The 13021-nt window shown below is 46.6% G+C and overlaps 1 protein-coding gene across 1 annotated transcript in view; it reads left to right on the plus strand.

Annotated features, from left to right (window-relative positions):
- The first annotated feature begins 848 nt into the window (after positions 1-848).
- LOC126388653 (uncharacterized) overlaps positions 849-13021 on the plus strand; it is a 13382-nt gene continuing 1209 nt past the window's right edge. The window contains exons 1-5 of the mRNA XM_050041873.1: positions 849-980; positions 3926-4017; positions 4747-4939; positions 5242-8025; positions 8070-8300. Coding sequence (XP_049897830.1) covers positions 849-980; positions 3926-4017; positions 4747-4939; positions 5242-8025; positions 8070-8300 — 3432 coding nt within the window. The remainder of the gene's footprint in view (positions 981-3925; positions 4018-4746; positions 4940-5241; positions 8026-8069; positions 8301-13021) is intronic.

Consider the following 13021-nt stretch of genomic DNA (forward strand, 5'->3'; position numbering starts at 1 on the left):
TCTACAAAATAAAACAGGAAGCAGATAAAACATGAATAAATAACATGAAACAAGGATCAGAAACCAAAAACTCCAAAACTCAGTCCATAGGATAACAGAATAAACCCAGCATCATGACATTTAGTCCTTTTTTGTTTTGTTTTGCATTTCATTGACCTGCTACTCCAGTGTTTTTAGAAGGTTTTGTTTGAAGGGAAACTGCTGCTAGTGTCAAAAATGTTGGTAGGGTTTTCTGTTCAGACAAACAAACATTACAAAAAAATTTTTCCTCCTCACACTTTATGTTTAGCCTTGCAGTGTGGCTCTAGGGATGGAAATGTCATTCAGTCCAACGCTTTAGTACAGGGTGAAAAATCTAAATCTCCTGAAAAAACTCCAGCATGGATTGCAATGACATTTAGTACATAAATCCACTGTCCCAAGTGGATGAATCCCACTAACTTAAATGGCCTCATAACTTTTCACCTAGTGCCACCAAAATTCTTCTTGTTCAATACTTAAGTTCAATATCCAACCCTATCGCCAGAAAAAAATGTGGGCATTGTATGCTTCTGCCAACAATGGATGTTACATTTATTTGTTAGAATGTTTACTTTGAAACTTAATGTTTAAACAAGGGTGCGGATAAGGTGTGATAAGGTTTATAATAATACATTTTATTTGTAGGCGCTTTTAACAAATGCTCAAAGACACTTTACAGTTTTTTAAAAATCATAAAATAGAGCTAAGTCAGAAAATAAATCAGCAATAAAACAGTATAAAACACACAAACTTATACATTAAAAGTTAATTTAAAAAGGTGGGTTTTGAGCATGGTCTTGAATGTTGGGAGATGTGTGCAGATACGGATGGGTTTCGGGAGTGAGTTCCAGAGGGAGGGGGCAGCGATGGAGAAGGCCCTGTCCCCCCAGGTTCGGTGCTTGGTCCGTGCAGGTAGTGAGAGGAGATTTCCTTCGGATGAGCGGAGGTCGCGGGAGGAGGTGTGGTGGTGGAGTAGGTGTGTGAGGTAGGAGGGGGCCTGGTTGTTGAGTGCTTTGTGTGTGAGGAGGAGGGGTAATGTGGTCTCAGGAGCGTGTGTGGGTGAGCAGGCGGGCAGCGGAGTTCTGGATGTATTGAAGTTTATTGAGTTGTTTGAATGATGAGCCATAGAGGATGCTATTGCAATAGTCCAGTCTGGATGTGATAAATGCGTGGATGAGGGTTTCTGCAGCAGAGAAGGTGAGTGAGGGGCAGAGACGGGTGATGTTCTTGAGGTGGAAGAAGGCAGTCCTGGTGATGTGATTGATGTGGTGGTCAAACCTTAGCTGGCTGTAGAACATGATTCCTAGGTTGCGGATGTGTGGTGAGGGAGATGAGAGTGCAGTTATCGAAGGTGAGGCAGAGGTTGTGGGTGGCTTTGGTGCGGGATGTGCAATGATGATTATGTCCGATTTGTCACTGTTCAGTTGAAGATAGTTTGTTTGAATCCATGATTTTATTTCAGTGAGACAGTTGATGAGTGTGGAGTGGGTGGTGTTGGTGATGGCTTTGGTGGAGATGTACAGTTGGATGTCGTCGGCGTAACAGTGGAACTGGAGGCACAATAAAGCACTTAGTTACGCTTAGGAAAAGATCACTTTTTGGCTTGAAATTCCCATTTTCTGTGGCACAGTCCCTGCTGAAAACGCAGTGATGTCTCGGTAAAAAATGACCACTTTTGCTGGCACTATCCCCAGTGGAAAAACAGCAGTGGGTCACCAAAAAGCATCCATGTTTAGTGGCTAAAAAGCTGCTGGAAACACAGCAATGACTCTAAAACACAACTGGTTTTATTGTTTGTTGTTCTTTAACAGCTGTCTGCAGCTTGGCAGACGTCTCACTTTGGTGACACACCATCCACCAACTCTTCCATCTCCCAGTGACAATGTCAGTTCATATACTACGCCACATTAGAAACGTTGATACGATACATATGAAACGTACAAATGTAACATACCTGTGGTTTGCAGAAACATAAACTGCCAGCATTTTGTTTCGGCAACTTGGCTGCAATAACCTAGCAGAACCAAAGATTTCCCCAAAATGTACTGTTAAATATTCAAATTTGGGTTCTTTATTTATAGTTTTCTAGGGTGATACAAGCACAAGAAGTCAACTGCTGAAATCTGGAAACGTGCTAAAAAAAGTCTGCCAGATCAAGAAACACGACTAAACATCAAAGTTTCAGTGGCGAACTAGTATTATCTCCAGTCATACATAAGATACCTCAGAGAAAAGGACAAATTGTGCACTGTCCCACTCACAGCTGGTTTTCATATTCATTTCATATGTTTTGGTGCAGTGCAAATTCAGGGAATTCATGTCTTTGTCTGCTGAAATGATCATCAACAGTAATTGATGCATTCTACCCACAGGTTTTTTATTAAATGTGCTCAATAAGAGGATTATTCCCATGAGACACTAAAGGGACAGAGACGAAAGAAAAAGCAAAGAGTGACACTTTGTCAGAGAGAAGAGCTCTGCATTTATTATTTATTGTGCAGGGGACGGGGCTTAAGGTTGGGCTGGTGACAGAATAAAAAAGGCAAAATCAACATGTTTATTTCTTTCTTTCTCTCTATATGTGTGTGTGTTGTGTCTGGCAGTATGTGGCTGGTCCAGCAGGCCTGAGCCTGTGTGATGCTCGTCACTCTGTTACACTGGATGATTCCTGATGCGACAGCGGCTGCTCTGGCCTCAAATACCCCTGAGACGGAGGGAAGAAAGGCAGGGAGATGGATGGAGGGAAGGAAAGAACAAGAGTGATATACAGAGAGAGGGAGAAAGTAGATGTGTGTGTGAGAGAGAGGTGTGTCAGCAAAGGGCCTCGATTTCCCCGGAGACACACTGACAGAGAGACAGATAGACGGAAACACAGAGAGGTTGGAGTTTGGAAAGCAGAAAAGTACCAATTCTTCTCTAAACTGGACGGCTTCCAACAGGCCCTGCAGCACAGTCCATCCACAGGAAATATCCACAGGAGTTTTCAATGAAGTTAAAAATCACATTTACATACAAATCTCGTTACGTTCTGATGATGGTGATTTTAGCAGCAGGTCACAAGGATGAAGGTGTTTTCTGGTCTCAGTAATTACTGCCTGTAAAATCTAACATGGATATGTGTGGTTAAACTGGATGGTTAATGACTGTGGTGACCCCCTGACCAGGTCAGACCAGGTCGGACAAGGCTGGATGACCAACTTGGAAAAGCAGGAAACTGCCCCAAACCTACACAAATGTGTGTGTCGCACGGCAGAAGTAGTAGCTGATTTTTGTGTAACCCTTTTGTCTGTGTATGATTTTATATTTTTTCCTGCATGATTTTATTGTTATTGGTTTGTAGTGCTGATTTTAATATGTTTTATTGCATGGTTTTAAGTGAAGTCATTTTGAGTATGTTTACTTCTGCTGGGGCATTCTTTATTACATTGTTAACCTGCACCTGGGTAGCGCTTTACCTCCATAGACTGACCAATAGGACTGAAGGACGGAGCGGTGAGCGACCAACTGAACGCGAGGAGGAGGGACTCAACGGGCCGCACACGGAAATAAGAGGCAGAGGGGAGCAGGTGTGCGGGTGTCAGACGGGGCAGACAGTGCAGACACACGAGCAGCAAGCAGTGAGGGGAAGACGACGATACTGACGGACGAACAGTGGAGAGACCGCCCGAGAGGAACTGTGAGTGAGACGGCTGCGGACCAGAGACCAGCGGAGGTGGTGGTAACAGCCGAGCCGAAGAAACCCAGAGTGTTACAACGCGACCTTACGGCAGCGGCAGAGTGAGGAGCTCTGCCTAGCCGCGTAAGTACCCTTCAGGACTTAGTAACACTCTGGCACGTGAAAGGAGGCGTCTTAGCTGTACCGTGTTGTGTACCCCCCACTGCTGCTGTGGTTGTCTCATTCCAGGTGTCCTGGCCGATGGTCCGCCCCCTACGGAGTGAGTCAGAAGAGGAAGCCAGCGAGCGGTGTGGCGGCGGACACCAGCAGGAAAACCGCCGGTATCGGGTTTTCGCTCGGGCCTGAACTCTGGGCCTTGTTCCCCTGTTTTAGACAGACTTTTTAACAGACTCTTAGCCGTATGTTGAAGACTGTTTAAAGGACACAATTTTTTTTTTTTTACATTCTGCTTATTTAAAAAGAGCTGTTGACGTGTCTGTGCGACTAATAAAAAAACAAGCTTGTTTTAACTGAGAAATGGCAGTTGCCTCCTTGGGTTAACACAGTGCTCACCACTTGATTTTAAAGGACCAGTACAAAGTTTTAATAACTCTACAATTCTCATTTTTATTACCTACATCACATACCGCAGTTTTTGGCGTTGTCGGCAGGATCAAGTTAGTGAGCACGTGTTTAACCAAGGGGTGTATAATGATGATGCCTGTGTATCCCGGCGCCCCCTGGCTGCCTAAGTTTAAAGGGCCAGGTGACGATTTGAGATACAGTGATTGGAGAGAACAAATGCAAGGGCTCCTTGGTTCTCAAGACTTACCTGAAATCAGAAAGCTTGACATTGTGTTGGGAGCATTAGCAGGAGAGGCTAAGCGGCAGGTCAGTGTTCTTGAGGAAGATGAAAGGGACCAAGTGCGTAAAATCTTTGCATATTTAGACTCTCTTTATGGCGACCGAACTCCTATTCCAGTGTTGAGATCACAATTTTTTAGCTGCACACAAAAAACAGGTGAAACAGTGCCTTCATTTATATTAAGGTTGCGAGAGCTACATTGCAGGTTGCGGCGGCACGACCCAGATGACGCCCCCTCCGATGCATCCCTACGAGACCAGCTGCTGCTGGGGCTGCGTGAAGGTCCTCTGAGACAGGCCCTGAAGGTGTATGCCCGCCGTAATCCGGACGAAACCTTTGCTGCACTACGCCAGGAGGCTCTAACGCTGGATACTGAGACTGGAAACCAGCAATCAGAGGTAACATGTTCTTCTGTGAATAACTCTCGTGTTGCTCCTAATCCATCACAGGAGGCCAGTTGGAAAGAAACACTGAAACGAGAAATCATGGAGGATGTTAAAACACAGATGCAAGGCTTGACACAGGAATTGATGAGGGAAATCAAACCACTTCTTCAACCAGCCATCGCTACACCACAGCCCCCAACGCAACCACGGAGGGAACGACGGCGACCGTTTTCAGCTGCTAATGATTGGGATGAACAAGGTAGGCCCATCTGCCGCCAATGTAGACAAGCAGGACACATTGCCAGGTTTTGCAGGAGGCCAGCTGCCTCCCAGCCGGCTTTAAACTAGCCGTCCCTGCTACTGAGGTCCGAGGGGCAGGGGTTACTAGTCCACCAGAGGAGATGAGGGCCACGGATGCATTTATAGGGCAATGTCCAACAATAGGAGTTACCATTGAGGGAGTTGGACTGTCAGGGCTGCTAGATACAGGGTCCCAGGTTACATTAATGCAGCAAAGTCTGTTTGAGAAACATTTCACTCAAGCTAAGCTTGGAAAGGCCCCTGTAGTTTTTAGGTTGCGGGCAGCCAATGGACTTGAGATCCCCTACACTAGCTATGCTGTGTTAGATCTCGAAGTAGAGGGTATTGAGATACCCGGACGGGGCATTGTGATAGTGAAGGATGAACACTGCACACACCCACTAATTGTTGGCATGAATGTGGTGACAGCCTGTTGGCATGCTCTTTTTAAATGCCGTGGAAAGTCTGCTCTCTCCCCACCGCAGTTGAAGAACCGGAGGGTCTGGAAGGATGCCTTTGCGACTTGCCAACGTGTAGAGGTCACTATGGCAGAAGATGGGCTGCTGGGATATGTTCGTCCAGCCAGCCGACGCAGCATCCAGGTCCCCCCAAAAAGTGAGGTGCTGGTGTGGGGTCGAGCTCGGATGGGCCCAAGAGGAGGAGACTATTGTGCCCTGGTGGAAGCGCTGCCGGAGGCTAGTGATGTGGGAGTGGCCAGAACGCTAGCAGTGGTAAGGAAAGGCAGAGTACCTGTGCGTGTTTGTAACCCACACCCCTATAGTCTATCCATAGGCCGGTACCAGAAGCTAGGAAAGCTGTACCACGTGGATGAAGCTGATGTGCATGGATCTCGTGACTTGAGCCTGTCCCTAGAGGATGACTGTGTGGTTGAAGTAGCTTTGGTGGATGCTGCAGCTGACCAGGAGGACCAGAAACTGCCAAAGGAGGTGAGCGAGTTAACTAACAGATCTGATCTGTCTGAGCAACAGCAGGAGGAGCTACGCACCCTGCTGTTGAAATGGAATAAAGTGTTTGCACAACACGATGAGGATTTTGGCCGGACGGACCTGGTGCAGCACCAAATCCATACAGGCGACGCCGCACCTGTCAGAGAGAGGTATCGACCCCTTCCTCCTTTGATGTATAAAGAGATGAAGACTCTGCTTGCAGGTATGCTCGAGAAAGGAGTAATTAGAGAGAGCTGTAGCCCATGGGCAGCGCCCATTGTTTTGGTAAGGAAGAAGGATGGCAGCTGGAGATTTTGTGTTGATTACAGAAAGTTGAATGCAGTAACCCACAAAGATGCTTTTCCCCTGCCCAGGATAGAGGAGACACTTACCAGCCTGACCCAAGCAGAGTGGTTTACGACCCTTGACCTGGCCAGTGGCTACTGGCAGGTCGAGATGGACCCCCAGGATCGGGAGAAAACCGCTTTTACCACACCTCTTGGACTGTTTGAGTTTGAACGAATGCCTTTTGGTCTCTGTAATGCGCCGGCAACATTCCAGCGGCTCATGCAGCAGTGCTTAAGTGGACAGTTGGCAGAGTCTCTGTTAGTGTATTTGGATGACATTATCATTTACTCACCTGATTTCTCCTCTCACCTGCAGCACTTAGATGAAGTATTCAAGAAGCTCTGGCAGCACGGGTTGAAACTGCGCCTGGATAAGTGTAAGCTCCTCCAGCACGAGGTGAAATTCTTGGGGCATGTGGTGGACCAGAATGGGGTAAGACCTGACCCAGATAAGATCTCAGCGGTATTAGACTGGCCCATCCCTAACACCATAAGGCAGGTACGAGCCTTTTTAGGACTGGCCGGCTATTATAGACGTTTTGTGTCTGGTTTTGCCAAGGTTGCACGCCCCCTAAACCAGCTATTGACAGGCATTCCAGCTAATAAGAGGTCCGAAACCCGGACAGTGCAGTGGTCCGCTGAGTGCCAGAAGTCTTTCGATGCACTGAAAACAGCGCTAACACAAGCACCTGTTTTAGCGTATGCCGACTACTCTCTGCCTTTTATCATCTACACAGATGCCAGCAACCAGGGGTTAGGAGCAGTCCTGGCCCAAGTTCAAGAGGGGCGAGAGCGTGTAATCGCTTATGCCAGCCGCAGCTTACATCCAACTGAACGGAATGACGCCAACTATAGCTCATTCAAACTGGAGCTTCTGGCCCTTAAGTGGGCAGTGACTGAGAAATTTAAAGATTATCTGACTGGAGCACGGTTCACAGTATTCACTGATAATAATCCTGTTGCTCACCTACAGACAGCCCGCTTGGGTGCGGTGGAACAACGCTGGGTTGCTCAGCTGGCATCGTTCGACTACGACATCAAGTACCGCTCAGGTAAAAGTAATGTGAATGCTGATGCACTGTCCAGGTGTCCAGTTACCCCCAGACCCGCTGATGCCCCAGATGAAGGAAGTGGAACTGCTGCAGCTCCCACTTCGGCAGCCATTGAACTTACCCCAGAAGGAGGAGACGAGGGGTGGGCCAGCAGTGAATGGGAGGAAGCACAAGCACATGACCCTGACATCCAAACAGTTAAGAGGTATGTGGAGACACGAGTAACACCTAAGGGACCAGAGCGCCAGGCGTTATCCCACGGAGCAAGGAAATTGCTGCAACAGTGGAAAAAGCTCAAAGTTGAGGGTAACTTACTGTGTCGTAAAGTGTGTCCAAGTGCCAGGTGTGAAGAGGTCTGGAGAAGAGTCCATGAAGCTGCTGCCAATGCTGGAGTGGACAGGACCTTGGCCCGGCTACGTCTGCGATTCTACTGGGCCGGCATGGAGGGGGAGGTACGTCAATTCCATGATTCTACTGGGCCGGCATGGAGGGGGAGGTACGTCAATTCCATCAGGGTTGTGTTGCCTGCAGCCCGCAAAGAGAGAGAGTAGAGCCTAGGGCCCCACTGAACCCTATTTCTGTGTCATACCCCCTAGAAGTAGTAGGCCTAGATTTCTTATCTTTAGGCAGACCCACAGACACCTACCAAAACATTCTGGTTGCCACTGATTTATTCACCCGTTTTGCTTGGGCCATCCCCACACACGATCAAACAGCTCAGACCACAGTTAGAGCCCTATGGACGCATGTAATACAGCCCTTTGGCTGCCCGGCCAACTTCCTCTGCGTTACAGAGACTAATAGACTGGACTTAGGTTGCAGGGACTGGCAACATTAAGGGGTGGGAAGATGTCGCACGGCAGNACAGACACCTACCAAAACATTCTGGTTGCCACTGATTTATTCACCCGTTTTGCTTGGGCCATCCCCACACGCGATCAAACAGCTCAGACCACAGTTAAAGCCCTATGGACGCATGTAATACAGCCCTTTGGCTGCCCGGCCCGGTTCCATTCTGACCGTGGGCCCAATTTTGAGTCAGCATTAATGAAACAGCTTTGTGATACCTATGGTATAACCAAAAGCCGCACAACACCATATCATCCTGCAGGAAATGGTAGTGCAGAGCGCTTTAATCAGACCCTGTTAAACATGCTCCGCTCCCTTGAAGCAGCTAAACAAAACAGATGGCCAGAATACCTACCTGAGCTAGTACACGCGTACAATAACACCACACACAGTGCAACCAGCTATGCTCCTTCCTTCCTCATGTTTGGGAGACACCTGCGGCTTCCAGTAGATGTAGGATTAGGTGTCGGCCCCCAGCAGAAACGACATGATTTAGGGGGGTGGGTTCGAGATCACCAGCAGAAACTGTCGCTAGCATATAGTATGGCTAGACAAAAAATGGGTAATGCTGCCTCCCAACACAAGCTACATTATGACAAGCGGGCCAGAGCCTTGCCACTGTTACCTGGAGAGAGAGTCTGGGTACGGGATAGGAATAGGCAAGGAAAAGGAAAGTTGTGTACTTGGTGGAGTTCAGAGCCACATGTTGTTTTGGAGCGGGTAGGGGACACTGGGGTAGTGTATAAGGTGCAGCCAGAGAAGGGTGGCCGCATACAGACTCTACACAGAAATGCCCTGAAAGTCTGTGTGGCCCCCCTCCCAGAGGTTTTGCCTCCAGCCGACGAACCAGCTGCAGAGACTCAGAGACTGAATGTACCGGTGTTTTATGGCTTTTTACCCACAGCAGCACCTGAGCCTGCTCAGAATGAGGAACAAGACGCTCCACGACGCTCCACAAGAGCAAATCTTGGCCAACTTCCTCTGCGTTACAGAGACTAATAGACTGGACTTAGGTTGCAGGGACTGGCAACATTAAGGGGTGGGAAGATGTTGCACGGCAGAAGTAGTAGCTGATTTTTGTGTAACCCTTTTGTCTGTGTATGATTTTATATTTTTTCCTGCATGATTTTATTGTTATTGGTTTGTAGTGCTGATTTTAATATGTTTTATTTCACTTATTAAGTGAAGTCATTTTGAGTATGTTTACTTCTGCTGGGGCATTCTTTATTACATTGTTAACCTGCACCTGGGTAGCGCTTTACCTCCATAGACTGACCAATAGGACTGAAGGACGGAGCGGTGAGCGACCAACTGAAGGGGTGTCAGACGGGGCAGACAGTGCAGACACACGAGCAGCAAGCAGNCCTCCATAGACTGACCAATAGGACTGAAGGACGGAGCGGTGAGCGACCAACTGAACGCGAGGAGGAGGGACTCAACGGGCCGCACACAGAAATAAGAGGCAGAGGGGAGCAGGTGTGCGGGAGTCAGACGGGGCAGACAGTGCAGACACACGAGCAGCAAGCAGTGAGGGGAAGACGACGATACTGACGGACGAACAGTGGAGAGACCGCCCGAGAGGAACTGTGGTTTACTCAGAGCACACCATCTGCAGAGGCCTGTATTACGAAGCCAGTTCAACCTACTCAGGATATCTTCTCACTATCTGGTTTGACTAACCCTAACATTGGCCGTCTGGATAACCAGTACTACGAAGCTGGTTATCAACTAGTTCAGTCAACTCTGGGTTTTCCTATTCAGCCATGAGCGCATTCATGTGAAAGAGGTGAGGTTGTTAATTGTGAGCGTCATCATCAGAACCATGAATGAAGTAGGCTGCTTCGTATGATATGTGATGAAACGGTAGCAGAAGTGTTTTATGGATGAGACAGTCATACATCAGTGGTGTGGGATGTAAAGGACAATCTGCAATCTTAAAACGGAAGATCTAGAAACATTGAAAACACCATCCAAAATTTCACCATCATTTGAAACTTAATTTCCGTGCAGGTATCAAGGAGCTATGGGCGTATGTGACATTAGCATAGATATATTTTGCTGTTTTGTTAGATGATGATAATACTACTCTTAATGTCTCTGTTTCCACTCTCCACTTCTTTCTCTTTATGCTGTGTTTGTTTTGTACTCGGAGGTCTGAAGTTGAAAGTGGGAATGACGTCACCTCCGAGTTGACAACAGTTTTTGCATTCTAGTTGACGACGGTGGACAAGTCGGAAAAAACATGGACGCCCGCAAGAAAGCCTTTCTTGCCCTTGCACTTTCGGAGTATAGACAGCTTCAAAACCATCATGCACTCCAACTGATTAAAGCCGCATATGAGGCTGACCTAATGTAAAACAAATAAGATAAAATTGCTATAAACAGTACTTCAGCAGAGTGTTTACTCACTATGTATGTGACCGGCAGCCGTCTTGAATTCGTAAGTCGGGGTTGATGCGGTTGCTCCGAGTTTCTGAGTTGGAAATCCGATCTCAGGGTGCATTCGAGTTTAAACTTCCGACTGGGAACTGGGAATTTCCGACCTCCGAGTACAAAACGACAATGACTTTCCTCTGACTCCATTCTTTCTCCAAATGTTGTCTCTCATTTCTCTCCCCTGTGTGTATCTCACTCATTGAAGTCACAATGCTTATTGGAATGTCAGATTTGATTGGCTGAGTAGCATCATGTGAGATGACTGAATGCACACAATTGGTCTATGAGTTTCCTCGTCTGCTAAACTAGTGCTACAAATGCAAAAAAGAAATGATCTGTCAAAATGTTATTTTCAATAATGTATTAGTTACAGGCCTGGGTTTGGATACAATGATGTCTCGATCTGGACCTGTGGGATGAAGAGGCATGGCAGGCTAACAAGGGGGGACAAATTTTGCTTATCTTGCAAACAATGGGGATCTTTTCTGTTGCAGCCCCCTCCTTTATGTGTGAGGTTGATAAAATGGTGCTTGGATCTAAAGACATGGCATAATGTTAAAATGTGTGAAATTCTACAGGTGTAAGACAGGGGTGTGAAAGTGTGTGTTTCTCAGGCTTGTACCTCAGTGATTGATCTAAGTGTTGTGTCAGAGTGAGGAAAGGTGATAGCGCTGTAGTCTCACCTTGGTCAGACCGCCACCAGCAAAGATTACAAGCTTTGTTTTTATCATCAGCCTCCTCTATGACAAAATCACAACAATAGGTGGGATCATTGAAATTCCTTAGCCTGGAACAGCCTGGAACATTGCCCTTATTGAAAGACAATACTCAAATGATATAGCTAGCATTACTCTTTATTTTTCTTACTGTCAACACGTCTCATGAAATGACATCCCTACTCAGGCTGTGGCTCTCAGCTCTAAGACCACTGGCTCCTACTGAAGACATAAATCTTTGGAAAAAAAAAAAAAAGCCAAAATGTTACTCAAACAGGGGGAAGTAGAGCATTTGAAGGGGACTATTTTCAGCGGCAAATTAATCACCAATTTGTGCTCTGGTAAGTATTTGTGTCAGCAGGACGGCGAATGTGGGATTGTTTCAAAGTAAACTACAGAGCGTGCGTTCATGGTAATGAAGGAACATGTCACCCTGTGCAACAGTGTGGATCATCAATGTTTTAATAGTTTTTGTTGTTGTTTTGTTTGTTTTGCAAAAGCACGTGAACACACATGAACGCGGTGCCCATGTCTCACGGTGTAGCGCAAGCGCACACACGTGAGCACAGTGCACAGAGAGGCAGTTTGAGCTACAGGCTACAATGAGGCTAAAAACAGAGTTTAAATGACGTTTTTCCAAACAACTTTTTATGTCAGGGCTTCAGGACACTTGGATCACTATGGACGAGCAGTATGGAGATATTTTGTGGTTTCAATTATGTGTTTTTTGGACATTTTAATCTGGGGCGCCGTCAGCCTGCATTAGGTGAAGTTGTGTTGCTATCCCCTCTCCCCTAGAGAGGGGATAGCAGTGATGTGAGGACTCTAAAACTTCACCTGAGCCTCCCTCGGCATATGGGTGAGTAATGGCTGAATTTTCATTTTTGGGTGCACTATCCCTTTAACAGAGGGTTGAGTACAAAGTGAAGCTTACAATGCATATGGTGATAAAAGGACAACACTCACCCGCAACATTAAGTGTCCGGCGAATCTGTTCACACAAACGGGCTTTCCTGTCTTTGTTATTTCTGACTGACATATAGATACTCCAGGAATGAGCCCTCATCAAGACCAACACGGCTTTACAGCCTCATTCTGGTGGTGATGCTGAAGTCATGCCACTGTGGTATAGTTTGTTTATAGCCCAACATTAGCTTTTTACCTCTGCCGATTGCATTTAGGCTTCAAAAATCATAAAAGTGGTGTACAATTGTGAAGATTATCTTGAACAAAGCGTGTCAGTATCATAGATGTTTGTTTGCCACAGAGCTTATTTTGTGCAATAATCCAAAATCCAAGAGGCTTTTTTAAGAGGGAACCAGGTTGATGTTAACTTCCATTTCGGCTAACAAAAAAATATCTGTTATACAGTAGCTAAAGGAGTGGCAGTGATGTCACCAGCACCTTCGTGAAATTTAAAAATTTAAAAATTAAAAAAAAAAAAAAA

This window comes from Epinephelus moara, chromosome 4, assembly GCF_006386435.1.
Source record: "Epinephelus moara isolate mb chromosome 4, YSFRI_EMoa_1.0, whole genome shotgun sequence".
In the NCBI taxonomy this organism is placed as follows: Eukaryota; Metazoa; Chordata; class Actinopteri; order Perciformes; family Serranidae; genus Epinephelus; species Epinephelus moara.